At 43.2% G+C, this 26,570-nt stretch overlaps 1 protein-coding gene across 2 annotated transcripts in view; it reads right to left on the bottom strand.

Moving 5' to 3' along the window:
- The window catches only part of otud7b.L (OTU deubiquitinase 7B L homeolog), a 59,831-nt gene that overhangs the window by 22,571 nt on the left and 10,690 nt on the right, over positions 1-26,570 (bottom strand). Inside the window, exon 1 of one of the 2 annotated variants that reach the window (XM_018231400.2) lies at positions 5,904-6,100. The exons of the other annotated variant lie outside the window; for it this stretch is intronic. Coding sequence (XP_018086889.1) covers positions 5,904-5,997 — 94 coding nt within the window. The 5' untranslated portion in view covers positions 5,998-6,100. Of the gene's footprint in view, positions 1-5,903; positions 6,101-26,570 lie in introns of those variants that run through there. 2 annotated transcript variants of the gene reach the window in all.

Raw genomic sequence — 26,570 nt, forward strand, 5'->3', positions numbered from 1 at the left:
AAACAAGCCGTGCCCTAGAAGCGCTGGCACAGACTGGCAAACATTGGCACAGCTCCTGTTTATTTTCCTTTCTGCAGCCGTCTTCCCCAGGTAACATTTTCTCTGCACTTAGGCCATACCTCCCAACTGTCCCTTTTTCGGAGGGACAGTCCCTCTTTTGACAGCTCAACCCGCAGTCCCTCATTTGTACTGGAAAGTCCCTCTTTTCTATGCACTGAACAGCCAGAAAAAGAAACAAAGTTTCTCACTTTATTGGCTTTTAGCAGAGAGCCCAGAACAGCTAACAGGTGCAAATAAGATACTTTGTAACAATTTTGAGACACAAAAACACAGTTTAGATAAGGAGAAATATTTTCAAACTTTCATAACCTGCCAAATTTTGTAAAACAAACACGGTAATTAGGGGGTGTGGCCACAGAAAGGGGTGTGGTCAAAAAATTGCTGCGCTACGTGCGGGAAAATTTTTTTTGTCCCTCTTTTTACTTCCAAAATGTTGGGAGGTATGCTTAGGCCACAAAATAGAAGTAAACAAATGTCTCGCCAGCAATATGGCAGCCCCCAAACATGCAAATATGGGGAGAATTAACCCATGTGCACATAAAAATAGCTCTCATACAGATATGAACTGGGACGACAGTTAGATCTTGACCCCGCTGAGCAAGGTTACAAAACTTGTCAGCTAAAATTTCCCAGCATCCCCTCATTAGCATACAGACATGGGAGATAGAGCTGCACATCTGACATTCCTGCAATATATTCCTCATAGCTGTGCTGGCTCACTGCAACGTGTTATTACTATTCCCAGCAAAACAAAATCATTACCTGTGCCTCCAAGTTTCATAACTGCTTAGTATGTCTCTTTCCCACCTTATCTGCATCTACTGAAGGTGCAGCCCTGCATTCCAGCATACAAACTAGGAACATGGAAACTAAACAAAGCTACAGATATATAGAAACATTGGGGTAACAGTCACCCTGCTATAGTTCCAGGGGTACCCAGGGCACAAATAAGCACTCACCCCAAATCTCACCCTAACTGGCCTTCAGGCTGGACCCCCTTAGCTCATAAGGTTACAGATATATAGAAACATTGGGGTAACAGTCACCCTGCTATAGTTCCAGGGGTACCCAGGGCACAAATAAGTACTCACCCCAAATCTCCCCTAACTGGCCTTCAGGCTGGACCCCCTTAGCTCATAACAAGGTTACAGATATATAGAAACATTGGGGTAACACTCACCCTGCTATAGTTCCAGGGGTACCCAGGGCACAAATAAGTACTCACCCCAAATCTCCCCCTAACTGGCCTTCAGGCTGGACCCCCTTAGCTCATAACAAGGTTACAGATATATATAAACATTGGGGTAACACTCACCCTGCTATAGTTCTAGGGGTACCCAGGGCACAAATAAGCACTCACCCCAAATCTCCTCCTAACTGGCCTTCAGGCTGGGTCAGCATAGCTCATAACAAGGTTACAGATATATAGAAACATTGGGGTAACAGTCACCCTGCTATAGTTCCAGGGGTACCCAGGGCACAAATAAACACTCACCCCAAATCTCACCCTAACTGGCCTTCAGGCTGGGCCCCCTTAGCTCATAACAAGGTTACAGATTTATAGAAACTTTGGGGTCACCCTGTTATAGTTCCAGGGGTCCCCAGGGCAGCAAAGTGCTGTGGGTGCCTCCATGTGTTCCCTCTGGAGTAAATAAAGCCGGTGTTTGTAATACTGTGGATATTTTTGGTTCTGCTCCGACAATCCCATCAGTCATGCGTGACATACACAAACACAGGCGCGCTCCTCATTTCGGGAGGGGAAGCGAGTGTTGCCTCTAGGATTCCATGTGCGTGTACTAAATACACTTCTCTACAAGGGTCACAGACACTCACATCACAGCTCTAAAAATATAAATCTCTAGATGGATAAGATTCTGATGGGAAGAGGCTGAGCGTCCCATAATATAGTCTGTTCCCCTGGTAACAGACTATATATACACACACACACACACACACACACACACACACACACACACACACACACACACACACACACACACACACACACACACACACACACACACACACACACACACACACACACACGGGATGCATTCTACAGTCTATAGATACCTAGTAATTCTAATATACTTTATATCCTTCACATCAATCGAAGGTCCTTCCTTTGACATCATCTGTGGAAATGGATCCAAGCTCCACAAGGAATAAGTCCACCTGAGCTCACGTCCATGGAACCCTTAAGTGAATGCGCCTTTCCAAACAATTTGCAGGCATCCATAGCCAGTCACTGTCTAAGTAGCTGAGCATGCTGGGAGTTGTAGGACAACGGTTTGACCCAAACTCGAAGCATCAACAATAGATTGTTGATCAAAGTTAAAGGGACCCCAGAAGATGCTTCAAGGACACACAAATATATTGTCTATAGTGTTTACTGTGTGCAACTTGCATTGGGATTTTCAGTCAGTAGTTGGAGGGGTGCAACTATTGAACTCAGCTACAAACACTGCAGCTCTCTAATCTCAATAGCCTTCTGAATTGCAAGTTAGGCGGCTCTATAACTAAGTGAATGGCACGCACTGTGCAGCTACTACTAAAGGTGGCCATACACGGAGAGATCCGATGTCACCAAACGAGTGGATCTCCCCCCCCATATGCCCACCTTGAAGTGGCCGATATCGGGCTGATCTGATCGTGGACCCTAGGGCCCAACGATTGGATCATAACAATGGGCGAACAGGCGGACAGATCGCAGGACTGCATCCACAAACAGATGCAGTCTGCGATCTGACGGAATTTTTAGTCCCGTCGATCGACATCTGCCCGACTTTCGGCTAGATATCGATTAGGGAAGGCCGTTGGAGGGCCCCACACACAGGCCAATAAGCTGCAGACTCGGTCTGTCGGCAGCTTTTATAAGCCCGTGTATGGCCACCTTAAGAAACTCTAGAGCCACTTTATCCAACTGAATGAAACACAAGGGGTCATTTATAATTCCCCATGTGAGGAGTAGAGCACTGCATCAGGAGGCGCAGCTTAAAGTCCTGTGCGACTCAACTCACAATTGCCTTTTCTGCAACCGTGACCCGTTGACGACCTTTAAACAGGAAGTGCTGTTGCTGCAAGCCGGAAGTGACATCATTAGAAGTGGGCAGGGCAGGAAAGAAAGTTTTCAAAAGTGTGGAAGGGAACAAACTCTGTTATAGATATGACCCTCCATCTGACCCCAACTTGCATCTACACCCATATCTGAAAAGTTCTACCTTTAAGCTGCAGGTTAGCTGCTTATTGTGTATAACTACGGGTACCCAGCCAGCTACACCGGCCGTTGCCTTTGGGCAGATGGTAAGTACAGGGCCGCAACGCGGGTTGAGTCTCCTGATGCTTCTTAAAGGAGTGGTTCGCCTTTAAGTTAACTTTTAGTATGTTATAGAATGACTAATCTAAGAAAATTTTCAGTTGGTCTTCATTATGTATTTCTTATAGTTTTTCAATTATTTTCCTTCTTCTTCTGACTCTTTCCAGCTTTCAAATGGGGGTCGCCGACCACATCTAAATATCAAATTCTCTGTAAGTCTACTAGGGATGCAGCGAATCCACTATTTTGGATTTGGTCGTACCCCCAGAATCCTTTGCGAAAGATTCAGCCGAATACCAAACACCCCAATCCTAATTTGGATATGCAAATTAGGGGTGGGAAGGGGAAAACATTACTTCCTTGTTTTGTGACAAAAAGTCACACGATTTCCCTACCCATCCCTAATTTGCATATGCTAATTAGGATTTGGTTCGGCCGGGCAGAAGGATTCTGAAAAAGGCCGAATCCCGAACCAAATCCTGGATTCGGTGCATCCCTAAAGGCTACACATTTATTGTCATTGACACTTTTTATAACTGATCTTTTATAACTGATCTTTCTATTCAGTCCTTCTCCTATTCATATACCAGTCTCTCGTTCAGATCAATGCATGGTTGCTAGGGGAATTTGGACCCTAGCAACCAGATTGCTGTAATTGCAAACTGCAATCTGAATAAAAAAAACTGCTGAATAAAAAAAAAGCGAAATAACTCAAAAACCCCAAATAATAAAAAATGAAAAACAATTGCATTTGGTCTCAGTATATCACTCTCTACATGATACTAAAAGTTAACTTAAAGGTGAATCACCCCTTTTAACGTGTGCATCTCAATGACGTGCAAGTTATGGGGCAGGTGAGTGGACACCTATGCGTACATGTCGCAGATCTCTGTACTCCGAAAAAGGGGAGCAGAGGCCTGTGACTACCTACATAATGCACCACAGTGTGCAAAAAAAAATAAAAAAAATGAGAGTATCTACTCACTCTACTGAAGGGAACGTATAGTGCAGCTGTGGGTCTGCACCTCTAGGACTACTTTGCCCAGACAGATAGAAATATATGATGCAAACGTGTCTGTGCGCCTCTTATATGGCTCTTTGACCAAAAGAATGAGGGAGTGGTGCAACTGCACCTCTCTGTAACTCTATCACTGTCAGACAGAATAGAATGCACACAGTACAGCTGCACATATCTAGCTTCTTCTGTGCTTGTGGCCCTCTATTACAGCTCTGAAGCCACATCCAAGGCAGGGGGGTCATTTGTAAACACTGGGCAAATTTGCACCTGGGCAGTAGCCCATGGCAACCAATGAAAGGATTGCTTTTGGTGCTCAATCTGCAGCTGGCTGAAATAAGAAGCTAATCACTGAATGGTTGCTATGTGTTGCCGCCCAGGTACAAATTTGCCCAGTGTTTATAACTGAGCAATAAGTGTCCTATACAGAAGTCTTAAAGGACCAGAAACACTATTTAAATATAATGCACCGTTACCCTGCGCTGGTACAAATAATGCTTCAGAGGCTCGGCTATAGTTGATCTAAATGGGGCATGAGCCCTTAAAGGAGAATTCAACCCTAAACTTAAAAAACCCCTACCCTACATAGACCCCCCCCTCCCTCCAGCCTAAGTGTTACCCCGTCCACATGCCCTTAATGTTTTACTTACCCCTTAGTGCAGATGCAGGCATCGGAGTCCACGGGTGCCATCTTATTCTCTTTGGAATGAGGCTGGCATGCGCAGTTGGAGCAATTTTCTGTTTCGTGACAACTGTGCATGCGCAGAAAAAGCGTCGGTCTCATTGCGAAGATTACCGAATCGGCTGAAGATGACGCCCATGAACTCATGCCTGAATCTGCACCGAGGGTAAAGCTGGTCATAGATGTTGAGATTTTTAAAAGATCAGATCCTGATCGTGAGACCACGATCTTCTCAGAACGATCGTACGAATTTACCATCAACTAAAAAGACCAATTTGGCAGGAAAACAAAGGGGAGCTGCCTGCTTGGCCCTGCAAATATAGATAGATTGCACTGGGACCGACAAAGATTTTTTGACCTGGCCGATCAATTTCCTGACAGATGTCGGCCGAAAAATCGTAAGATGTACAATCGTTCGAATCCCACTAACCGCACGATAATTTCGAAGGATCGGTCGGGCTTCCCTAAAATCGGTCGTTCGGCAAGAAGAATCGTCGCGTCTATGGGGTCCTTAAGTAAAATGTTACAGGCTTTTGAGCAGGGTAACACTTAGGATGGGAGGAGGAGAGAGGGGGGTCTATGTAGGGTAGGGGATTTTTAAGTTTAGGGTTGAATTCTCCTTTAAAGTTGAAATAGAGCAATAGGGTGCAGGTTTGCACAGCATAACTGTATAACTGTAGAATAGATTGTTTTTAGTACATAACTAGGGAGATTATGTCCCACGTCTCTCTAGAACTACAGAATGAAAATACCTCATTATAAAACATATAAGAATTAAATTCTCCCGTTATGGTGTTATAAAAAATTATAATTTGGGAAGAATATTTTACCTTCTAAAAGATCTCTAGCCAGTCCGGGCTCCACCCCAGTTGAGCGGACAAATTCCGACAGGACGGTGTCCATGTCCTGGGGCCATGTGATCATGGATTCCCGTGTCGGCAGTTAGGAACAGGTGAGACATAGAGCAAAGCTTACGCTTGAATGTGAAGACTGAAAGCAGCCCCTAAACTCTACCCTGTGCACAAAGTAGCAAGTGCCCCCCCCCCCCCGGCACGACGTGCCGCTTCCCACTGGAAAAAAAAAGGCACTTGAGACCCAGCGCCGATCACATGAAGATGAATTTGGGATATAAATAAACCCCACTGCTATCTTGTTCACTAACTGCCTCTGTGAAGGGACGGCTCTGGTTTCCCTTTGTTAATTTGTCACAAAAGCCGTTCCCCGGCTCCGCCTCACATCTCAGTAGCACAACATAATAACATTGCTCAAACTCCTACAGGTACAGCCTGGGCAGCTGCAGCCTCGTGCACACTCCTCCCACAACCTCTTACCCCGGTCTTTAACCCTCGGCACTGGCACTATTTAAGAAAATGAGGGGGGGGTGCACAGCAATGGTTAAAGGGATGCAATGTTATTACATTTTCTTTTATTGTGGGTGGAGTTGCCCTTTAAAGGTAAACTTTACCCCCAAAATGAATATTTAAGCAACAGATAGTTTATATCATATTAAGTGGCATATTGAAGAATCTTACCAAACTGGTATATATATATTTAACTAAATATTGCCCTTTTACATCTCTTGCCTTAAATCCCCATTTTGTGATGGTCTGTGTGCTGTCTCAGAGATCACCTGACCAGAAATACTGCAGCTCTAACTGTAACAGGAAGAAGCGTGGAAGCAAAAGACACAACTCTGTCTTTTAATTGGCTCATGTGACCTAACATGTGGTATGTTTGTGTGCACCAATTTTTTAAATTTTTTCTATTTAGGATTTCCCAATGGCACATACTACTAAAAAAGTATAATATTATGAAATAAGTTATTTACATGAAGCAGGGTTTTACATATGAGCTGTTTTATGCAATATCTTTTTATAGAGACCTACATTGTTCGGGGGGTATAGATTTCCTTTAACCGACACTGCTATTGATAAATATTTATTACCCCCCTGTTTATTTATTTCATTCTGACTTTCTAACAACTGCCTGGTTGCTAGGGTAAATAGAGCCCATATACCAGAGGATCCGTTGGTTTAGTGAAGTGGGCGAATAGGCATCTGCACTTATGATGTGTGGATCAACAAAAACATGACCAGCACCCAACTTGATCCAGCAGATCTATTTATAAACCACGCCCAACCCGCCTATCTCTGATGTCATGAAAAGGGGCAGGACGTGCGCCTATAAAGAGAAGCTCCTGCCGCTAGAAGACAACAGAGTAAGGTTGCGGGGGATGGGGTGGGGAAGAGCAGAAGGAAGAGCTCAACCTGAGCCCACCCGCGACCCAGGAATCTTCTGTGGAAGTCGGCCTGAACCCGTACGACCCACATGTCCTGTGGGTTTTTTTTGGCCTAATCTGCACCTGATATGACCATCCACATGCTGGGCGGATCCAACATTTTGGCTCTAATAATAGGGGCCTATGAATTTTGCCAGGAGAGCGATTACTTTGCTCCCCATATACGGGCCAATGAGCTACCAATTCGGACTTTAAGGACCAAGTTAAAAGCAAGTACTGATCCATGAATTAGTGATGTGCGGGTCAGGCCAAAACCCGAGGGTGGGTATTAACAAAATGTGTGTCAGGCCAGGTTGGGTGTGGTTTAGCTTAAAGTGGGTTAGGGTCGGGTGCGGGTCAATTTTTTTTTTCACCTGCACTTTAAACAGCCATCTTTGCAATTTTAAAGGGTACCTCCCACATCAAATTGGTTTTCCCCACCAGAGGTGCAGGCTAATACAGACCACACCCTAGATGGTGCAAACAACATTATTTTCTAAAGAACCGTATGGAGTGTTGTGCCCCCCGCAGCAGCTCATGGTGCAGTGTAGTGATGCTACAAGTGCTACCCGGTCAGGAGTTAGGCAGGGACAACATAAAGTAGTAGGGGGAGTGGATGGTCTGGTGGCAAATACTGGCCACCACCCATACGTGACTTGTACTCTGGGGAGCAATTGGTAAGCCTGAAGCTAGCATTGCTAACTCACATGCATTCTCAGAATGAGCGAGGTACCCTTTAATTTAAAGGAGAAGCAAAGTCGTTTAGTACTTGGGGGGGCAAATGTTAGGCACCCCCAACTGAATGTATTGACTTACCTGAAACCCCGGGCCGATGCTCCTATCAGCAGAAAACTGCACTGGCCCGGGGTTATTCCAGTGAGCACCACAGAGCGATCCCCTTCCGGCTTCTTCTTTCTTCTTGAGGCTGCGCATGCGCATTAGAGTGGAAAGCCAAACTTTATCTAAAAAGTCGGCTTTCATCCTACTGAGCATGTGTCTGCCCCGGGAAAATTGAAGAAAGAAGAAGACGGAAGAGGATCACTCCGTGCTGCTCACTGGAATAACCCCCGGGCCAGTGTAGTCTAACATTTGGCATCCCCAAGTGCTAAACGACTTTCCTTCTCCTTTAAAGAAGGGCACAATATCCAACAGTGCAGTTGTTTTTTTCTGCCCATATGACATCATCACAAACTCCCGTCAGTGCCACGGGGAGTTCCACCTTCCGTCTCTGGATACAGACAGCACGCTCTGCAGAAATTCCAGAACACTTCCCTGTCATTACACAGCCATAAGTACTGCACATTTATTTGCTCTTGGGGACCAATCTGCTGGAGTTTTACAACCGGCGCTTCCTTTGCTGTTTTTTCGTTCTCCTAAAGGACCTGAGAAAATCCCATAACGGGCTCAAATGTTCCACACAAGAATTTCCTATCTAAAAAGGCTCATGTGACAGGTCATTAAAGAATGAATATTTTATGCTGCCTGCTACAATCTCAGCTGTTTCGGAGGAAGGATACCCAGGGCTGGTGAGGATTGCTTTCTTGCAGACGGCACAATTGCTCTTGGGGTTAATGTGCTATACAAATAATGTATCATAATTAAGTTATAGCACAATTAACTCTGCCCTCAATTCAGCCACTTGAAACCAATTAGTCGGGGCATCCATCTACGTGCTAAGTGAGTAAAGCAGCTCACACCTGGAGACATATAAGAAGCAATTTTGCCCCTCCAGATGAAGTCAGCATTTTACAAACTCATCTGCCTGCTTGATATATATATATCTATATAGTGAATAAAGTACCCCCTCTTGTAAATTATAAGGATATTATAAGTTACAGAGGAGTTTCATGACCATGACCTGTTTTTATACAGGTCATGGAACTCCGAGGCAACTTCTAATATCCTTATATTTTGCAACTGGGGGTACTTTATTTATTATAATACACAAGTTTCAGTGAGTCATGTGACAGAAATGACATCACTACTCACCGGTTATAACTGACGACATCAGAACTCACCATTTATAATATGGCTTTTGTGTGTGTGTGTGTATATATATATATATATATATATATCTGAAATTGTCCACATACCTATCTAGCAGGTTACGAAATCAAGTTGGGGGTTGCACCAATTTTAGCCACACTGCAAAATGCGCACAATTTCATAGCACAGTGGCCCCAGCAATATAAATCAGTACAATACACAACAGTAAGTACAGGTATAGGATCCCTTATCCGGAAACCCGATATCCAGAAAGCTCCGAATTACGGAATGGTTGTCTCCCATAGACTCCATTCTATCCAAATAATCCAAATTTTTCAAAATGATATAATTAATCCTTATTGGAAGCAAAACCAGGTTATTGGGTTTATTTAATGTTTAAATTAATTTCTAGTAGACTTAAGGCATGAAGACCCAAATTACAGAAAGATCCGTTATCCGGAAAACCCCAGGTCCCGAGCATTCTGGATAACAGGTCCCATACCTGTACATTATATTAGGATGCACTGACCCGAAACAAAATACAGGTATGGGGCCTGTTATCCAGAATGCTTGGGACCTGGGGTTTTCCGGATAACGGATCTTTCCGTAATTTGGGTCTTCATGCCTTAAGTCTACTAGAAATTCATTTAAACATTAAATAAACCCAATAGGCTGGTTTTGCTTCCAATAGGGATTAATTATATCTTAGTTGGGATCAAGTACAAGCTACTGTTTTATTATTATAGAGAAAAAGGAAATCATTTTTTAAAAATTGGATTATTTGGATAAAATGAAGTCTATGGGAGACGGCCATTCCGTAATTCGTGACCCCAGCAATACACAACAGTGAACGCATTATTTTACAACACAGTGGCCCCAGCAGCATATAACAGAGAGAACACTATTTTACGACACAGTGACCCCAGCAATATATAACAGAGAACACACTATTTTACGAAACAGTGGCCACAGCAACATATAACAGAGAGCACACTATTTTACGACACAGTGGCCCCAGCAATATATAACAGAGAGCACACTATTTTACAACACAGTGGCCCCAGCAATATATAACAGAGAGCAAATTATTTTACAACAGTGTCGGCAGCAATATTTAACAGTGAGCCAATTAATTTATGACAGCTGCACAGGCTAGAGTCCAGCAGCGGGTCGGGTACCCATGGAATACCCACAAAGCAGTCAGGTCTCAGATTATATTTAACCGGACCATGCAGGTGGCCCATAGGTACCCTTTAGCTGCAGTGGGGTAGGTTACAGACCAATTAATGGGGGGGGGGATTAAATATACTTTTCCCATGTAAAATGATCTGCGAGTGACGTCACTTTCGTGCTACATGACAGCACTTACTGTCCACGCAGGTGGGGCAGGTGGAGTCAAACTGGTTATGGTTTTTTGACTTGAGGTAGAACTGAGGATGCTGTAAATCGAAGTTCACAACCAGAATCACATGTTTTATAATCAGAACGGATTATAACTGAGATAAGTTATATAGATTCTCTGCTGTGAGATATGAAAACTGTGGGTGTCCACCTTCACCTGGTTTCGAACGTGGTTAAGGCTGGCCCAAGATCAGATCCTAACGAATAGTAACGGGCGGTTGGATCGCGGGACCGCATCAACGAACAGATGCGGCTGTGATCCAACGGGATTTTTAGTCCCATCCGATCGAGATCTGCCCGACTTTCGGCCAGATCTCGATCAGGGAAGCCCGTCGGGGGCCCCATACACGGGCCAATAAGATGCCGACTCGGCAGCTTTTATCGGCCCATGTATGGCCACCTTTAGTCGAAAATGGCCGAAATCCACATAAATCATTTTATTTTAGGTGCGTTTTATACAATAAGACAAATGAATACTGGCTCATGAAGTAACACAAAATAAAAGGCTGGGTAAATTTGGCTTTTATAATGTCCAGTACAATCTTATATGTACAGTCTGGTCTTTTGGAAGAAGACAAAGAAAACAAAATACTGCAGCCTACACCCAATATTGCTGGCATGTGCATCTGCTCAGAAAGAACTCCCTCGTACAGAAGAATGCACGGGGCTACTGGGGGAAGAATGAACTTTGGACCATAAGGGGGGGGGATATACAGTGAGAGCAGAGACACCAGGCTGGATAGACGTATCCTACACACTTGTATTTACAATGGGCTGTACCATGCCCACAGATCAAACAAAAACGCTCTGTTCTGGGCATAGCTGTGCATGACTGTTATTGTCACGAGAGTTGGACCACTCAAATAATCTAAACCAAGGGGCACTCAACAAACATCTTCTGTAGGGTGGAAGTGAAGGGATATTTAAATTGTTATCAGTTTTAGTGAGCAATGCTAGCATGTGATTATGTGCAACAGCAGTACTAGCATGTTATGTGCGAAAGCAGTGCCAACATGTCACCAAGAGCTATAGCAGTGCTAGCAGTGGTGTCACTAGAGTGCGCTGGGCCTCCTGCAAAACAATCTTCAGAGGGGGCTGTCGCACACTAATTCCACATCCTCCCACCCACTTCCACTCCCCGCCTCTGCCCACTCACTTCCGCCCAACGACTCCCCCTTCCTTGCCGCAGGTAAGAGAGCGGCTGGGGAGGAGAGTTTTGTTTTATTAGCTATAGAGGAAGCAGACCCCACAGTCTGGGACCCATCCACCCGGCCACGTCCAGTCCCCTTCTCTGCCCCACCCACTTCCCGTCCCACAATTCCCCCTTCCTCGCCGCAGGTAAGAGAGAGGCTGGGGAGGAGGGTTTTGTTTTATTAGCTAGAGGAAGCAGACCCCACAGTATGGGACCCATCCTCCCGCCCACGTCCAGTCCCCGCCTCTGCCCCACCCACATCCCGCCCCGCGATTCCACCTTCCTCGCCGCAGGTAAGAGAGCGGCTGGGGAGGAAGGTTTTGTTTTATTAGCTATAGAGGAAGCAGACCACACAGTCCGCGCCCCATCCTCCCGCCCACTTCTAGCCCCCGCCTCTGCTTCACCCACATCCCACTTCCACCCAACGATTCCCCATTCCTCGCCGCAGGTAAGAGAGCGGCTGGGGAGGAGGTTTTTTTTTTTTATTAGCTATAGAAGAAGCAGACCCTAAAGTCCGGGCCCCCCTGTGACTGCAGGTCTGCTTCCTGTATAGTTCCACCACTGGGCTCTAGCACAGCTCGGGAGCTGCCCGTTGTAACTCCTCTCTGTTTGTTTACATGCAGCACATGCTTGCTTCACACACTACTGTGGAATTCTCAGTCAACCGCCCGACATATCTGCAACTCCCAAGACAAGGCGTTTCCCTTGCCCTGCCTCTGTCCTTGGGGACGATGAGGTCTGGTCTAAACGGAGCGTTTTATGAATTTATTTTTTTTAATGCAATAAAATATTCACAGTTACAATAAAAAACACACATCCTTAACACTAATGCTAATGCTTAATTTTTGAGAGCCGGCTCCCCCGCTGACTGGCCGTGCCATGCTAGAAACCTAGTCCTATGAAACACGAGTAGAAGGTGCAAATGCAGGCTTTGTTTGTTTGAAAGGAGAGTTTCAAATTGGCACTTACTTTTTTTTTAATTTTTTTATTGTCCATTAAGTCAGGCTTTAACAAGGGTAAGTAAAGCTGTGCAATTATTATTGTATTTACTGCACAGGTCGGACAACGCTCAGCAGAGGAAATTCAACTTCAGCCTATTGGATAATCTTTGGAAGGGAAGAAAGTACTAAAAGTACAGGACTGATTCACTCTAACCTTGTACCTTAACCTTTACCTAAATGCCCCCTACCAGTCTAGTGATGTGTGGGTCAAAAAATATTCAACGCACACCCAACCCTAACCCACAGTAACATCACCCGACCCTAGCTGACACACCCAGTCTGTCCCTTCTCTGACAACATCAGAAGGGCGGGGCAAGCACAAGTATATAAATAAGCGCTACCCCTTCGCATGCGGCCCTCCTTTGGGGGGCAATCTGTCAGTCCCAACCATCCCGATCTACAGATTTTTTGGGCCAACCCCCATGGCATTCATTCACGTCCCTCTAGTGGGGCCAGTCCTACAGTCTAGGAATCAATGTTACAGGGCCAAAGAAAGATCAATGTCACAAGAACATGGTAAAGCCTTAAACAGAATTAAGATATAATATGGATTATATAAAATTAAATATTTAAAGATATAAATCTGGAATTATATTATGTGGGTGGGGCCCTTTAAAGGAGAACTAAAGCCCCCTTAAAGGAGAACTAAATAATTTATATTAAAATCCCATACCCTACATAGACCCCCTCCCTGCTTCCCCCCAGCCTAGGTGTTACCCTAGGTAAATGCCCCTAACTCTTTACTAACCCCACACTGCAGATTCAGCTCATCAGAGTTCACGGACACCATCTTCTTCTCTTCGGTAATCTTCGTGAAGTAAGTGCCGTATTGGTGCATGCACAGTTGAAGCCGTTTTTTAACAACTGTGCATGCGCCGAAAGTCATGGAAATTGCTGAAGCTCTGGAAGAAGACGCAAAGATTACCGAAAAGAAGATAGCGGCCATGAACTCCGATGAGCTGAATCTGCAACGAGGGGTAAGTAGAGAGTTAGTGGCATTTACCAAGGGTAATACCTAGGCGGAGGGGGAGCAGGGAGGGTGATCTATGTAGTGTAGAAGGGTAGGGGATTTTAATATAAAGGGTTTGGTTCTCCTTTAAAGATTAAGTCCCTATACACTACCCTCCATTCGCCCCCACTACCTGCTTAGTCCATTATTTTAAAAAGCTTCCCTCGTTGTCACACTGACCTATCCATGCAGAGTAGCGCAGAGGAGCTCGTGGGTGCCATCTTCGGATCATCATCTTCACTTTGGCAATTAAAGGAGCTTTTCGCGCGCATGCACTTTAGACATGACAATAGACTGGCTCCAACAGCGCAAAAAAGCTCAGTGTCGGCAGATCCCTTAGCGAAGGAATACAAAGATACAGAAGATGGCGCTAGGGTTGCAAAAATAAGGGTTGATTGCAATGTTATTATTAGGGAAAAAAAGATAAATATATAGGAAGGCCGGTATTTTTTTTGAGAAAAGGTGGCAATCCTAGATGGTGCCCATGAGTTCCGATGCGTTAGTCTGCATGTATAGGTCAGCATTACATCCAGGGACACATTTTTAAATAATGGACTATGCGGGAAGGAGGAGAATGGATGGTAGTGGATGGGGGCGCTCTCTTTTGGGAAGGTTTAGTTCTCCTTTAAGAAATGTGGTTTACGAAACGTGTGGGTGTCTCACTGCACTAATCACAGGAAGCATAAGCTCACCTTAAAAAGTGAGCCCAAATGACCCCCTCCCCAGTGCAGATTCATTAACCTAGAGAGATGCCGGAGCTGGTAAATCAGCTTAGGCTTCAAATGGCAAAAGTGGCGTGTGCGTGTGGCAGATGGCAGCCTGAGATTTCCCATGCAGGAATACGACATACGGTACAACCCTGCTTTCTGAACTTCTGTCTTTCCCGTCATCCAGCACAGATACACGGGTCAGGTAAGGGAACAGAGCAGAAGGAAGGATAAGGAAAAGACGAGCCCAAGGCTACATATTCAGAACACGCTGTGTGTGATACAAGCCAAAGCAGAAGTCAGCCCAAAAACAACATACAATGTATGCAACTATCCAATATACATTGATTAATAATTTTAATAACTCTTTCACATTCTACTTCCTGGTCCCAAAGAGCCATGTCAACAAATCAGCAGTCCACAGTAACTCCTCGGTATAAACAAGCCCCTCCCTTTTCTGAGCTACAGTTTTTTTTTAGAAGAGCAGCTCATTCTACAGTTTCTCAGTAGGCTGCTGCTTTGCTCTTTGGAAACAGGAAGTAGAATAAGATCTCATTTTCTGGCCCTGTTTAGCTCATGGAAAAAAAACAGATATTTCCTAAATAAAACAGGCACAATGTATGTTCAGAGGAAGCCCTGTTCATGGAGCCAATATTGAAAAGAGGGATAAACTGCTGCTTTAAATGTTGTTTTGCACTTTGAGTCTCAGCCCCTCTTTGCTAAATGCACCTTAAAGGACAAGGAAAGTTAAACTAAAGAAGTAGCTAAAAATGTTGTACATTATGTTTTGGGCTTCTGTGCCAGCCCCAGGCAACCAAATCCCTTTAGCAGTAAAGATCTGTGTCTCCAAAGATGCCCCAGTAGCTCCCCATCTTCTTTTCTGCTGATTCACTGCACATGCTCTGTGCTGCTGTCACTTACTGAGCTTAGGGACCCACTCACAATATACATAGAAATGTCACAATATAAGGCTGATTAGTAATTAATACAGATAATTACTACATGGAAGCACAGAAACCAATGCAATTAGCATCAGAGTTTAATAATCAGCCCTGTAGCATCAGCTTATATTACAGGGGAAGCTCATTTTCTGCTGGATAATTAGTGACGACCCCTAAGCTTAGCTTCTCAACAGCCAATCAGAGCCCACTGAGCATGTGAGTGTCACAGACACTTTCCAAGATGGTGACCCCCTGTGACAAGTTTGAAGTCCTGGATCATTGCTGCTATTGACAAGCTGAAACTTTAGGCTGCTGCAATAAGTTCAGTATATAAAACATGACATTTTTAGCCACATTGATTTTTAAGGTTTAGTTCTCCTTTAAAGGCCTCTTACAAGCTGACACAAGCACTGTCATTTTTTAGCCGATCGTTTCTTCAGGTTTGGAAATATGCCCCAGAGAGTCGAATCTAGAAAAGCTCAGTTCTTAGATATTACAAATTTTACATCGCTCTAAATTCCTTAAAACAAGGTGATTCTCTGATATTATCTTTATGTGGTTTTAAAAATACACCACATTAATGCTATTGTACATGCCTATATGGATAGAATTTTTTAACAATATAAAATTTATATAATTTATAAAACGTACATTTTTGGATATTTCATGTTAAAAATCAAGTTCAGTTCTGAATAGGTAAATTATTACTTTCAGTAACAGCATAATAATTGGATTACATCTTTATTCATTCGATAAATTGAACCCACAGATTTTATGGGCACATGAAGAATCCTTATATACTGTATATAAGACACCTATCATGCCAAAAAATGTTCCCCTTACTGGAGGTCCAGGCTAACAGGGACTGCATTATTATACTATTTTGGGCAGGAAATATCCCCATCAAGCGCTCCTGCCGCCCACGTTGGGAGGGAGACCCATGTTGAGAGGGTCTGATTAAGGTGGGTGCATTTCGGGAAATTCCCAAACTACGCATCACTAACTGTGACACCTCCAGCCCAGTATAAGTGATGGAACCAGCTCTCCAATGCCAGTTGTCTCACCATGATGAAACTTCAGACATGGTAAGTTCTGCTGGGCTGGGGGTGGCTTGACTCTTTGTTCATAATAATTCCCATAGATTACAGGAACGTATTAGAATTAGCGATGGGTGTATCTGTCCGTTTACTTCCGCAAAAATTCACGATACTGCTAAAATTTGACAATAGGTTCTTGACTAGTGATGTGCGGGTCAAGAATTTCTCGACCTGCACCTGACCCTAACCCACCCCCTCCCAATCCGCACCCAGCCGGCCTGCTGCCCCCCCCCTCTATAGATCCGCCCTGCAGTGACGGCACAATAGGGGCGGGCGCAAGTCTATACATTTCGGTGCCGGAAGCGTTAGGTCGTGGGCGGGGAGAGCAGGAGAAGAGCTCGACTCGGACACGAAGACTTTGTGCAAGAGTCGGCCCGAACCCGCCAGAACCGGGACGTCCCGCAGATCATTATTCTTTACGTTTTTTTTTTTTATATGCCTTAAGAAAAAAATGGTGGAAATTTTCTCCCGTTACTCGTCAATATCATTTTAACGTTACATATTGTACTTCAGGGATACTGCCTGTGGCCAAAAGTCCCTCCGGGGATCATTTTTTCCCTTGACCTGTCCAAGGGCCCCCTAGACAATTCCAATACAATGACAATAAATCAAACTAAAGTGATTTTTGTTTTAATTTTTGCAGCATCAACCAAAAAAATGTATCTGTAAATTGAACTGTGACCGGGTAAAAATAAATCTTTATAAAGCGCAGTGGAGTATGTATAAAGGATAAATATAATAAAACCAACCGATATCAATGAGAACAAACCTAAAAAGCAATTGCTAAAATAGAATATTTCCTCTGAGTTCGTTTATCCATCCCTCCCCCAAATATATAATTAAAATAACTCGGTGTCAGCAAACTTTCTGCTATTGTGGCACAGACACCGGGCTTATAATTGCCTTTATATGTTCGATATTTAACCTTGTTAAGACTCAGGAAGGGGCCCACGCAGCAGCGGCAAAACGCTCGACTACACAAAGCTTTGAAAAGAAATCTATAGGTCACAGAAAATGCTTTTCACAAAAGGCCCTGACCACACAAACTCGCTGCTGCTGAGAAAAAGAACGAAAGTGGGAAACAAATGCGGAGACAGTTTTTCTTGTGGGCAATTAGTCATTTCACTAGCACGGGGTTAGGAATTCTGGAAAATGTCAACATCTCCCCCCTCCGTGCTATGATATCAGTACCCAGGCATGCCTCTGATACTTCAGCACGCAGAACGGCCTCAGACGTGTGCTATTTCTGCACCAGAATAAAAGGAAAATGATGCCCACACATGAATGAGAAAAGCTTACACACACATTTCTCTATTGGGCTTTTTAGCTCGGAAGGGGAAAAAAAAATGCAACCGGCTTTAACTGTGACTAATTCTGGATTCTTTAAATGTGGAATAACCTAATCTATTTGGTATGTCTATGATTCCAGACAAAGTGCTCGTTATTTTCACCTTTTTGAAGATATTTATAGGGGGCAACTACCCACCCAGAGAGCTCAAGGTGCTCAGGGTGCTGCTCAGAGCACTTTCAGTTTAGTCTGGCCAGTCAAAAGCTTAACGGGATACGGTCATGGGAAAACGTGTTTTTTTTTTTCAAAATGCATAGTGCTCTTCTGCACTGAAATCTGCTTTTCAAAAGCACAAACTGATATTTAATTTTGAAATGTGACATGGGACTAGACATATTGTCAGTTTCCTACGAGCCCCCAGTCATGTGACTTGTGCTCTGATAAACTTCAGTCAGTCTTTACTGCTGTACTGCAAATTTGAGTGATCTATTCACAAACACACAAAGTAGTGCTACACAATCACTCTCACCGCTTTTTGTAGTGTAGGGTGCCGACTGTGACTGTCTGCTCAGGTCCGGTCCACACTCCAAAATATATTTAAGCAATACTCCGATAGTGAAAAAAATTATTTATATATGCAACAAGTTGTTGCACAAATAAATTCTTTTTTCATTATATCGGAGTGCTGCTGAAATATATTTTGGCAAATTTGAGTGATATCATCCCCAGCAGCCTAACAACAGAACAATGTGAAGGTAACCAGATAGCAGCTCCCTCGCAGAAGATAACAACTCCCTGGTAGATCTAAGAACAACACTCAATAGTAAAAATCCAGGTCCCACTGCGACTCCTTCAGTTACATTGAATAGGAGAAAAATAGCCTGTCAGAAAGCGGTTCCATAGAGCACTGGCTCTTTCTGAAAGCACATGACCAGACAAAATGACCTGAGATGGAGCCTACACACCAATATTACAACTAAAAATATACACTTATTGGTTCAGGAATGACATTTTATATATAATAAACAGTATATTTTCAGTGTAATTTAGAAATAAATACTAGACCATAAATCAGACCATCATGACAGAACCCTAAGTGATTAACACAGAAAGTCTTATGCCACATCTCTGCTCGTGTCTCTTGCCGCTGTCCATTGAAAGGTCGAAATGAACAAAAAGACGCCAGAAGACGCCTGCCACTACAGTAACCTAAAAGGCACCTATCAAGTAAAAATGGTTTCTGCCTCTGGAGATGTGGGCTTATAGAGCCTGCACTTTCAATGGGGGAAAACAATACTATTTTTTGGAGAAAATCACCCTCATGAGTGTTCTGCACCGCACACTGGAAGAATTGGTCATGAAGTCCCCAGATCCTGGCCGTATAAAAGTGCAAACATGAAAAGTAAAACAAAAAAAACGAGTAATTGCAAAAGTGCTCGCACAAGCTCTCTAAGCAAATGTATCTGTCTGGATAGGTATGCGTATAGTAGAGTCCTGCGCGGGTCCATTTTTTGGAACCCGTACACGACAATCCGCATTCTTACCCCCATTGACCCGCTACCCGACCCTACCCGCAAGTACCTTAGCCGCAACCCGGACCCGCTGATCATCAAGAATCAGGAAGTTCTGTCATTGTGGACCGGAAGTGACATCATCGGAAGTAGGCGGTACCCGAAAAATTAGAAACCGTAAGTGCTCTCATTGTAAACTGGAAGTGACATCATCGGAAGTACATGAATCGGGAAGTGACATCATCAGAAGTACATGAATCGGGAAAAAATCGCTATTGAGATGACCCGAGGCCCGACCTGCAAACCCGCAGAACCACGTCTATAGCCGCACCCGGAACTTCGACCCGCAACCCGCGTGGTACTGCAGGTTTTTGTGAGTAACCCGCAGGTACTCGACCCGCTGCAGGACTCTAGTGTATAGCATGACTGAAGGGGCTTACAGAGGTTAAAGAAATATGCAACCGTCCTCACCATTGAGAAGCTGACTGGGTATGCCCCTTACCAATTCATACTGTGGTGAAGGGTGGAGATATTTTCCTCCGGCAATCATCACTGCCATGAATTGGGGCATGAATAAAATGAAACACTAACACCATACACATATTGCATTACAGCTGAAAGAACACTTTCACTATTCTACTGCAAAATAATTATGTTTTTCATGGATTCAATTTAAAAAAAAACCTCAAACTTTGCATCCCATTTAATGTCAGACACTTTACATGTTATATTTTGCTTGCCCTTTAACTTTACTCGGCCCAGGTAGGGAACTGCATCTCCCAGAAGGCTTTTTGGCTAATAAGTTACATATTACAGCATAAGAGGAATATGTTCCCACCCTGTAGCTCGAAAGGCAAAATTAAAAAACAAATACAAATTAAGAGCTATGAATCAGCCTTGTACAGACGAGGGCCAAACAAACAAGCTCTTGCAGTGGGTGTCTGCGCTGAAAGGAAAACTTGTATATGGGAGACTTCGGAAATGTTACAAAGTCTCGGAGTAAATGGGTGGCTGTATTTATGGCAGCGTTACAGACAGACAGCTTGTTCCATGTACAAAGCAATATGGTCCCCTACTGGACTTTATCCTAGGAATGGGAGCAGACTGAGTGCAATTAGCTGAACATGGAATTCCAGAGAACAACCAATCAGAAGGACCCTTTTAAAACCCCAGGCTATTTAATAAGGGGACAGAGGAGAGCTCTGTGTTTGTGTCGCATAAGATTGAACAGAACAGTGGGCGAGTGATGGCAGGACAAAGCTGAGCAATGGATGATGGTTGATGATCAGACTGTTGGCCCGTACAAATGGACCAATATATAGGTGGCCATTAGTGATGTGCTGGATACTTCGACACCCATAGGGCGGGTTCGGGCCGACCTCAGAACTTCCTTTGCGGGTCGCGGGCTTACACTATTGGTTTCCTACTTCTGGCTTATATTTTTATAGGTCCATACAGGACTAGCCAATGTATGTTCACCTTAAAGGAGAATTCAACCTGTAATAAAATAAACCCCCCCCCCACCCTGGTTAGATCCCCCCTCCCTCCCGCCTACCTGCCCCTGGGCAGATTCTGGCCTCGGAGTTCATGGCAGCCATCTTCTTTCTTCGTCTTTTTCAGAAGTTGCGCCGAAAGCCATGAAAATTTCTGAAAAGTTTTCGGAAATTTAGGTGATTTCGCCGCATGTGCAGTTGTGCAGGACCGGAAATCTACTCCAACTGCACATGCGCCTAAAATGCCATCAAGACATGAAGGTTACCGGAGAAGAAGATGGCTGCCGTGAACTCAGAGGCCAGAATATGCACGGAGGGGTGAGTAAAAATTAGGGGCATTTGCCTGGGGGGGGGCAGGTAGGCTGGGGGGCGGAGGGTAGGGTTTGTTTTTTTTTTTTACGGGTTGAATTCTTCTTTTAAGGAGAAGGAAAGCTACGGAGGCATTTTATTGCCAATAGATTCGTTGCAATAGTGCAAGCTATAACACTACGGTATATTTATTCTTTAGAATGTTTTACCATACATGAGTAAAAAGCTCTAGAAGCTCTCTGTTTGTTTAGGATAGCAGCTGCCATATTAGCTTGGTGTAACATCACTTCCTGCCTGAGTGCTCACTTATAGATCTGGGCTCAGATTACAGCAGAGAAGGGGGGGGAGGAGCAAACTGAGCATGCTCACGCCCACGGCAAAGAGGTTTAAGATGAAAACAGGAAGTCCGATACAGAAGCCCATGAGTACACAAAAGTAGGAAAGAAATGTAGTTTCTTTTGACAGAGGACTCAGAGCAGCATTACTTTGAGGGTTTACTGGTGTATTTATATAGACCTTTCTGATAAGGCTTACTTAATTTTAACCTTTCCTTCTCCTTTAACTTCAACATAAAGTCTACTAACAGCTCGTTACTGGGGCTCATTTATAAACACTGGGCACATTTGCTCCTGGGCAGTAACCCATAGCAACCAGTTAGAAATGAGCTTTTCTCAGCCAGCTGTTAGTTGAACACTGAAAGCAATCATTTGATTGGTTGCCATGGCTTACTGCCCAGGTGCAAATCTGCTCGGTGTTTATAAATAACCCCCAGTGTGTCTTTATTTTAAAAAGTATAAAGGTTGGATGGAAAGAAGACGGGGTTGGTGATGCAGGGGACAGAGAGGTGCCAAAGGGGCAGGTGGAGCAGGGATTTAGTGGGTAGAGGCAGGATAACAGTGGAGCAATGAGCATAGAGGGTGAGGTGGGAGAGGGCACTGGGGCAGGAGTAGAATGACGTGATTACAAGTTTACTGGCAAGTACTTTATCAACACATTTGTAATACCAGCCTTAGCAACCCTACCCACAAATAATGAAAAACACCCTACACCAGTAGTGCATGCCAAAAGAATGCATTTGTTTCAAGGCCCTGAGCCAAGCAGAGGAAGGGGCATAATGCTCGGGTGAATAAACAAATACAAATTAAAAAAATCTTTTGAACAAGCACACAGTTATCCAAAAGATACAAAAAAAAGGGCATTGGTGCTTTTAACACATAGGAATTAAGGACCCTAGAAACTGGCGGTACCAAGAACAAAGTGCCACCCTCTCCTTGCAGACACAAAGGGAACGTCAGGGAGGACATTGTCTTCTATCAAACCAAACGGAACAAAACGGAAGTGAGAAACACGGCCGAAACATTCCGAGCCGGCTCCGGTTACTGGAAAGTGTAACTCAGCAAGTGCGCTGCAGGGATACGGCAAATATCAGCTGGATGGGTCCCTGGAGTTAGTCTGGAAATGTGTGGAAATTTTACTGTGCAAGGTGTTTGAAGGCAAAAGACGGACTGCTGAAGAGAATATGCATGCCAGTATTAAGCACTTTACTTTATCTTCCAGTTATTTTCCCCCAACACATGGAAGGCATAGCTTTGCACCAAGAGGATTTACTCCCACTACTTAAAATATAATATATATATTATATATATAATATAGTGCGGTTCCAGCAGACTGAACTGAAATACATTTTTCAATAGAGCAAACTGATCTTTTTATATTTAATTTTGAAATCTGACATATTATCAGTTTCCCAAGAGCCCGCAATCATGTGACTTGTGCTCTGACAAACTTCAGTCACTCTTTACTGCTGTACTGCAAGTTGGAGTGATATCACCCCCTCCATTTCCCCCAACCCCCAACAGAACAATGGGAAGGTAACCAGACAACAGCTCCCTGGTAAATAGGAGAACAGTTCTCAATAGTAAAAATCCAGGTCCCACTGCAACACATTCAGTTACATTGAGTAGGAGAAACAACAGCCCGTCAGAAAGCAGTTCCATAGTGCAGCACTGGCTCTGTCTGAAATCACATGACTGGGCAAAATGACCTGACATGGCGCCTACACACCAATATTACAACTAAAAAAAAAAAAAAAAAACTTGTTGGTTCAGGAATGAAATGTTATATGGTAGAGTAAATTATTAGCAGTGTAAACAGTGTAATTTAGAAATAAAAACTACACCATAAAAATCCCTTTAATCCATGCATTGTAAATAGTAAGAATAGTGTTTTACAACCGTAAACCAATTAAAGTAATGTTTCCAAGCAATTTAATCAGACAGGAGGCTAAATGTCTTATGAGTCAATTACCACAGCACCCCATGGCGTTCACACCGCTTTTCTCCGTGCATCCAGCAAAGCAAGCCCCATATGTCTTCCAGTTCCCAAACACCGGCATGGCTATAGTTTACGGAGAGAGAGAGAGAATCACCCAGGGATCTTCCACAAAACAATCCTCCTATTCTCAGACTATGAATACACTAAATGCGCAGAATATATGTCAAGGAGGGATTTCGAAGTTTCATCCCAACTGCCGTCAAGCGACTACAACTCTAAGCACTCCTCAGAGCTAAAGACATTTATTCATTTCATTAACAAATGAATATAAAACCGCTCAGTGCTTTTATTTCTTTCTTTCCGTTTCCATAATATTAGCAGTGTAAAGCCGCCAATATCATGAAAACTTTGTGAAAGGTGCGCTAAATCAAACAATAGCAGAGCATCAGAAGCTTCCTGCATCAGTAACTTTAAAGGGGTGGTTCGCCTTTAGTATGTTATAGAACGGTTAATTCTAAGAAACTTTTCAATTAGTCTTTATTATTTATTTTTTATAGTTTTAAAATGATTTGCCTTTTCCTTTTGACTCTTTCCAGTTTTCAAAGGGGGAGTCACTGACCCCATCTAAAAAAAAAATGCTCTGTAAGGCTACGAATTTATTGTTGTTGCTACTTTTTATTACTCATCTGTCTATTCAGGCCTCTCTTATTGACATTCCAGTCTCTCATTCAAATCAATGCACGGTTGCTAGGGTAATTTGGACATTAGCAACCAGATTGCTGAAATTGCAAACTGGAGAGCTGCTGAACAAAAAGTTAAATAACTCAAAAACCACAACAAAGAAAAAATGAAAACCAATTGCAAATTGTCTCAGAATATCACTCTCTACATCATACTAAAAGTTAACTCAAAGGTGAACAACCCCTTTAACCAAGTGTATAGAGAGTACTCCTTATCCAAATTCACAATATTATTGGTAAAATTAAAAAGGCATCAAAGCTAAAAGAGCTGACAAGTAGGGGCAGATTAATCAAAAGTCAAGGTGAATTTTCGAAGTTAAAAACTTCAAATTTTGAGCTATTTTTTGTGTACTTCGACTAGGGAATAGTCCAACTTTGATTTGAAGTTGAAAAAACTTAAAAACCTATAGAAATTTATCATGTACTGTCTCTTTAAAACTTCAACTTCGACCATTCGCCACCTAAAAGCTGCCGAAGTGCTGTTTTAGCCTATGTGGGACCTCCTAGAACCTATATGGAGGCAATTGGTGGAGTTTGAGAGATCAAAGTTTTTTGGGGGGGAAAACTTTGAATCGAAGTAGATCGAAGGAGATATTCCTTTGATCGTAAAATTCGAAGTAGGCCGAATACGGAGCACTTTAACCCCAAAAACCTTCTACCTCTATTCGGTTGGTCTTTTTGAATAAGAAGTTTTTTTTAACTTCGAACCTCAACCCTTGATAAATATGCCCTGTAGCGGACATTAAAAAAAGAAAAAATACCCTTGTTTGTGGTAAGACACTTGTGGCTAAATCCAGAGGTTAACAGGATTAACTTCTCCTTTTAGATTCTGGACAGGGCCCTCTTCATCTGTATGGCCAATGTACCTTTTTGTAGACCCAAAACGTTGGTCCAAAATCGGCACATCTCCCTCAACTGCCCCCTTTACAACAAACTCTTGGGGGGTTATTTATCAAAGGTTGAATTTTAGAGTTTTTACACCTCGAATGAACTTGAATAAACTCACAACTAGAATGGTTTCTTATTTAAAGGGATTCTATCATGATTTTAATGATGTCGTTTTTATATCTAAATTACAGTTTACACTGCAAATAATTCACTCTGTAATATAAAATTTCATTCCTGAACCGGCAAGTGTATTTTTTTTTTTTTAGTTGTAATATTGGAAGAGCTTTCCAAGAAAGATCGTTCGTTTCAATACACACGTGTAGAGCTGAATCGTCAGATATACAGGTAGATATACAGGGAGAAACAATAGAATTCTACCTGTATCTGACGATTCAGCACAAACAATAATCGGGTGCCTTCAAAGGTGCCCGATCAAAATTTTCTGTCAATATCGGTTGGCTTGTCTCCACCATACACACACAGAATATCGTATTAAAATTAATTTTGTACAATATCTGCGGTCGCCTTTACTCACGTAGCCATTTAATCCGGTTGACAACTCAAAATCTTGCAGAGATTCAATCGATGCCTTCAAGACAAGATCTCTGGGCACAGTTATGGTCCCTTTTTATGTTATAATTCAGTGTAAAGCACTGCATGACTTTTTGACGCTATATAAATATCACAAAGTCACATGACTTGGGGCAGCTGGGAAGTTGACAATATGTCTTGCCCCATGTCAGATTTCAAAATTGAATATAAAATATTCTGTTTGCTCTTTTGAGAAATGGATTTCAGTGCAGAATTCTACTGGATCAGCACTATTAACCGATTCATTTTGAAAAAAACATTTTTTCCCCATGACAGTATCCCTTTAAGATCACACTCTGTTTTATGGCACAGCAGCCTCTGTATTTAAGCACAGATTATGCATTAGGAATATTGTTTTTTTTACTAGGTGTCACTTTCAGTGTGAGTACTGGGAGTTAAGAGGTTCTTATCAAGCCCAAATGTTTGCATTTTGCATTTATAAAAGTGGCACAGACCTTTTATCATGGAGTGAAGTGTAGCAACGCAACATAAAACAAACATCAAGGTTAATTACACTCCTTAGTAAATATGCTCACCGGCAGAAATACATTTCAGCTGATGGCTTAAGTGATAACTAATACAAAAACTTCACTGTGTATAAAGTCGGAAGAACAGAGTTCCATAAAGTCCACGTCCGAGTGATCCAACTGTTGGTCCATCAAGATCAGCTTATCTAGAAACCTGGACACAAGTTCATATTCCTACATATTGTCCTACACATTGTCCTCCCGACAATTTGGGAAAGGCAGTCTATATGAGCAAACAGTCTTTATTGCCTATTTACTGTTCGC

This window comes from Xenopus laevis, chromosome 8L (genome assembly GCF_017654675.1).
Source record: "Xenopus laevis strain J_2021 chromosome 8L, Xenopus_laevis_v10.1, whole genome shotgun sequence".
Taxonomy (NCBI): Eukaryota; Metazoa; Chordata; class Amphibia; order Anura; family Pipidae; genus Xenopus; species Xenopus laevis.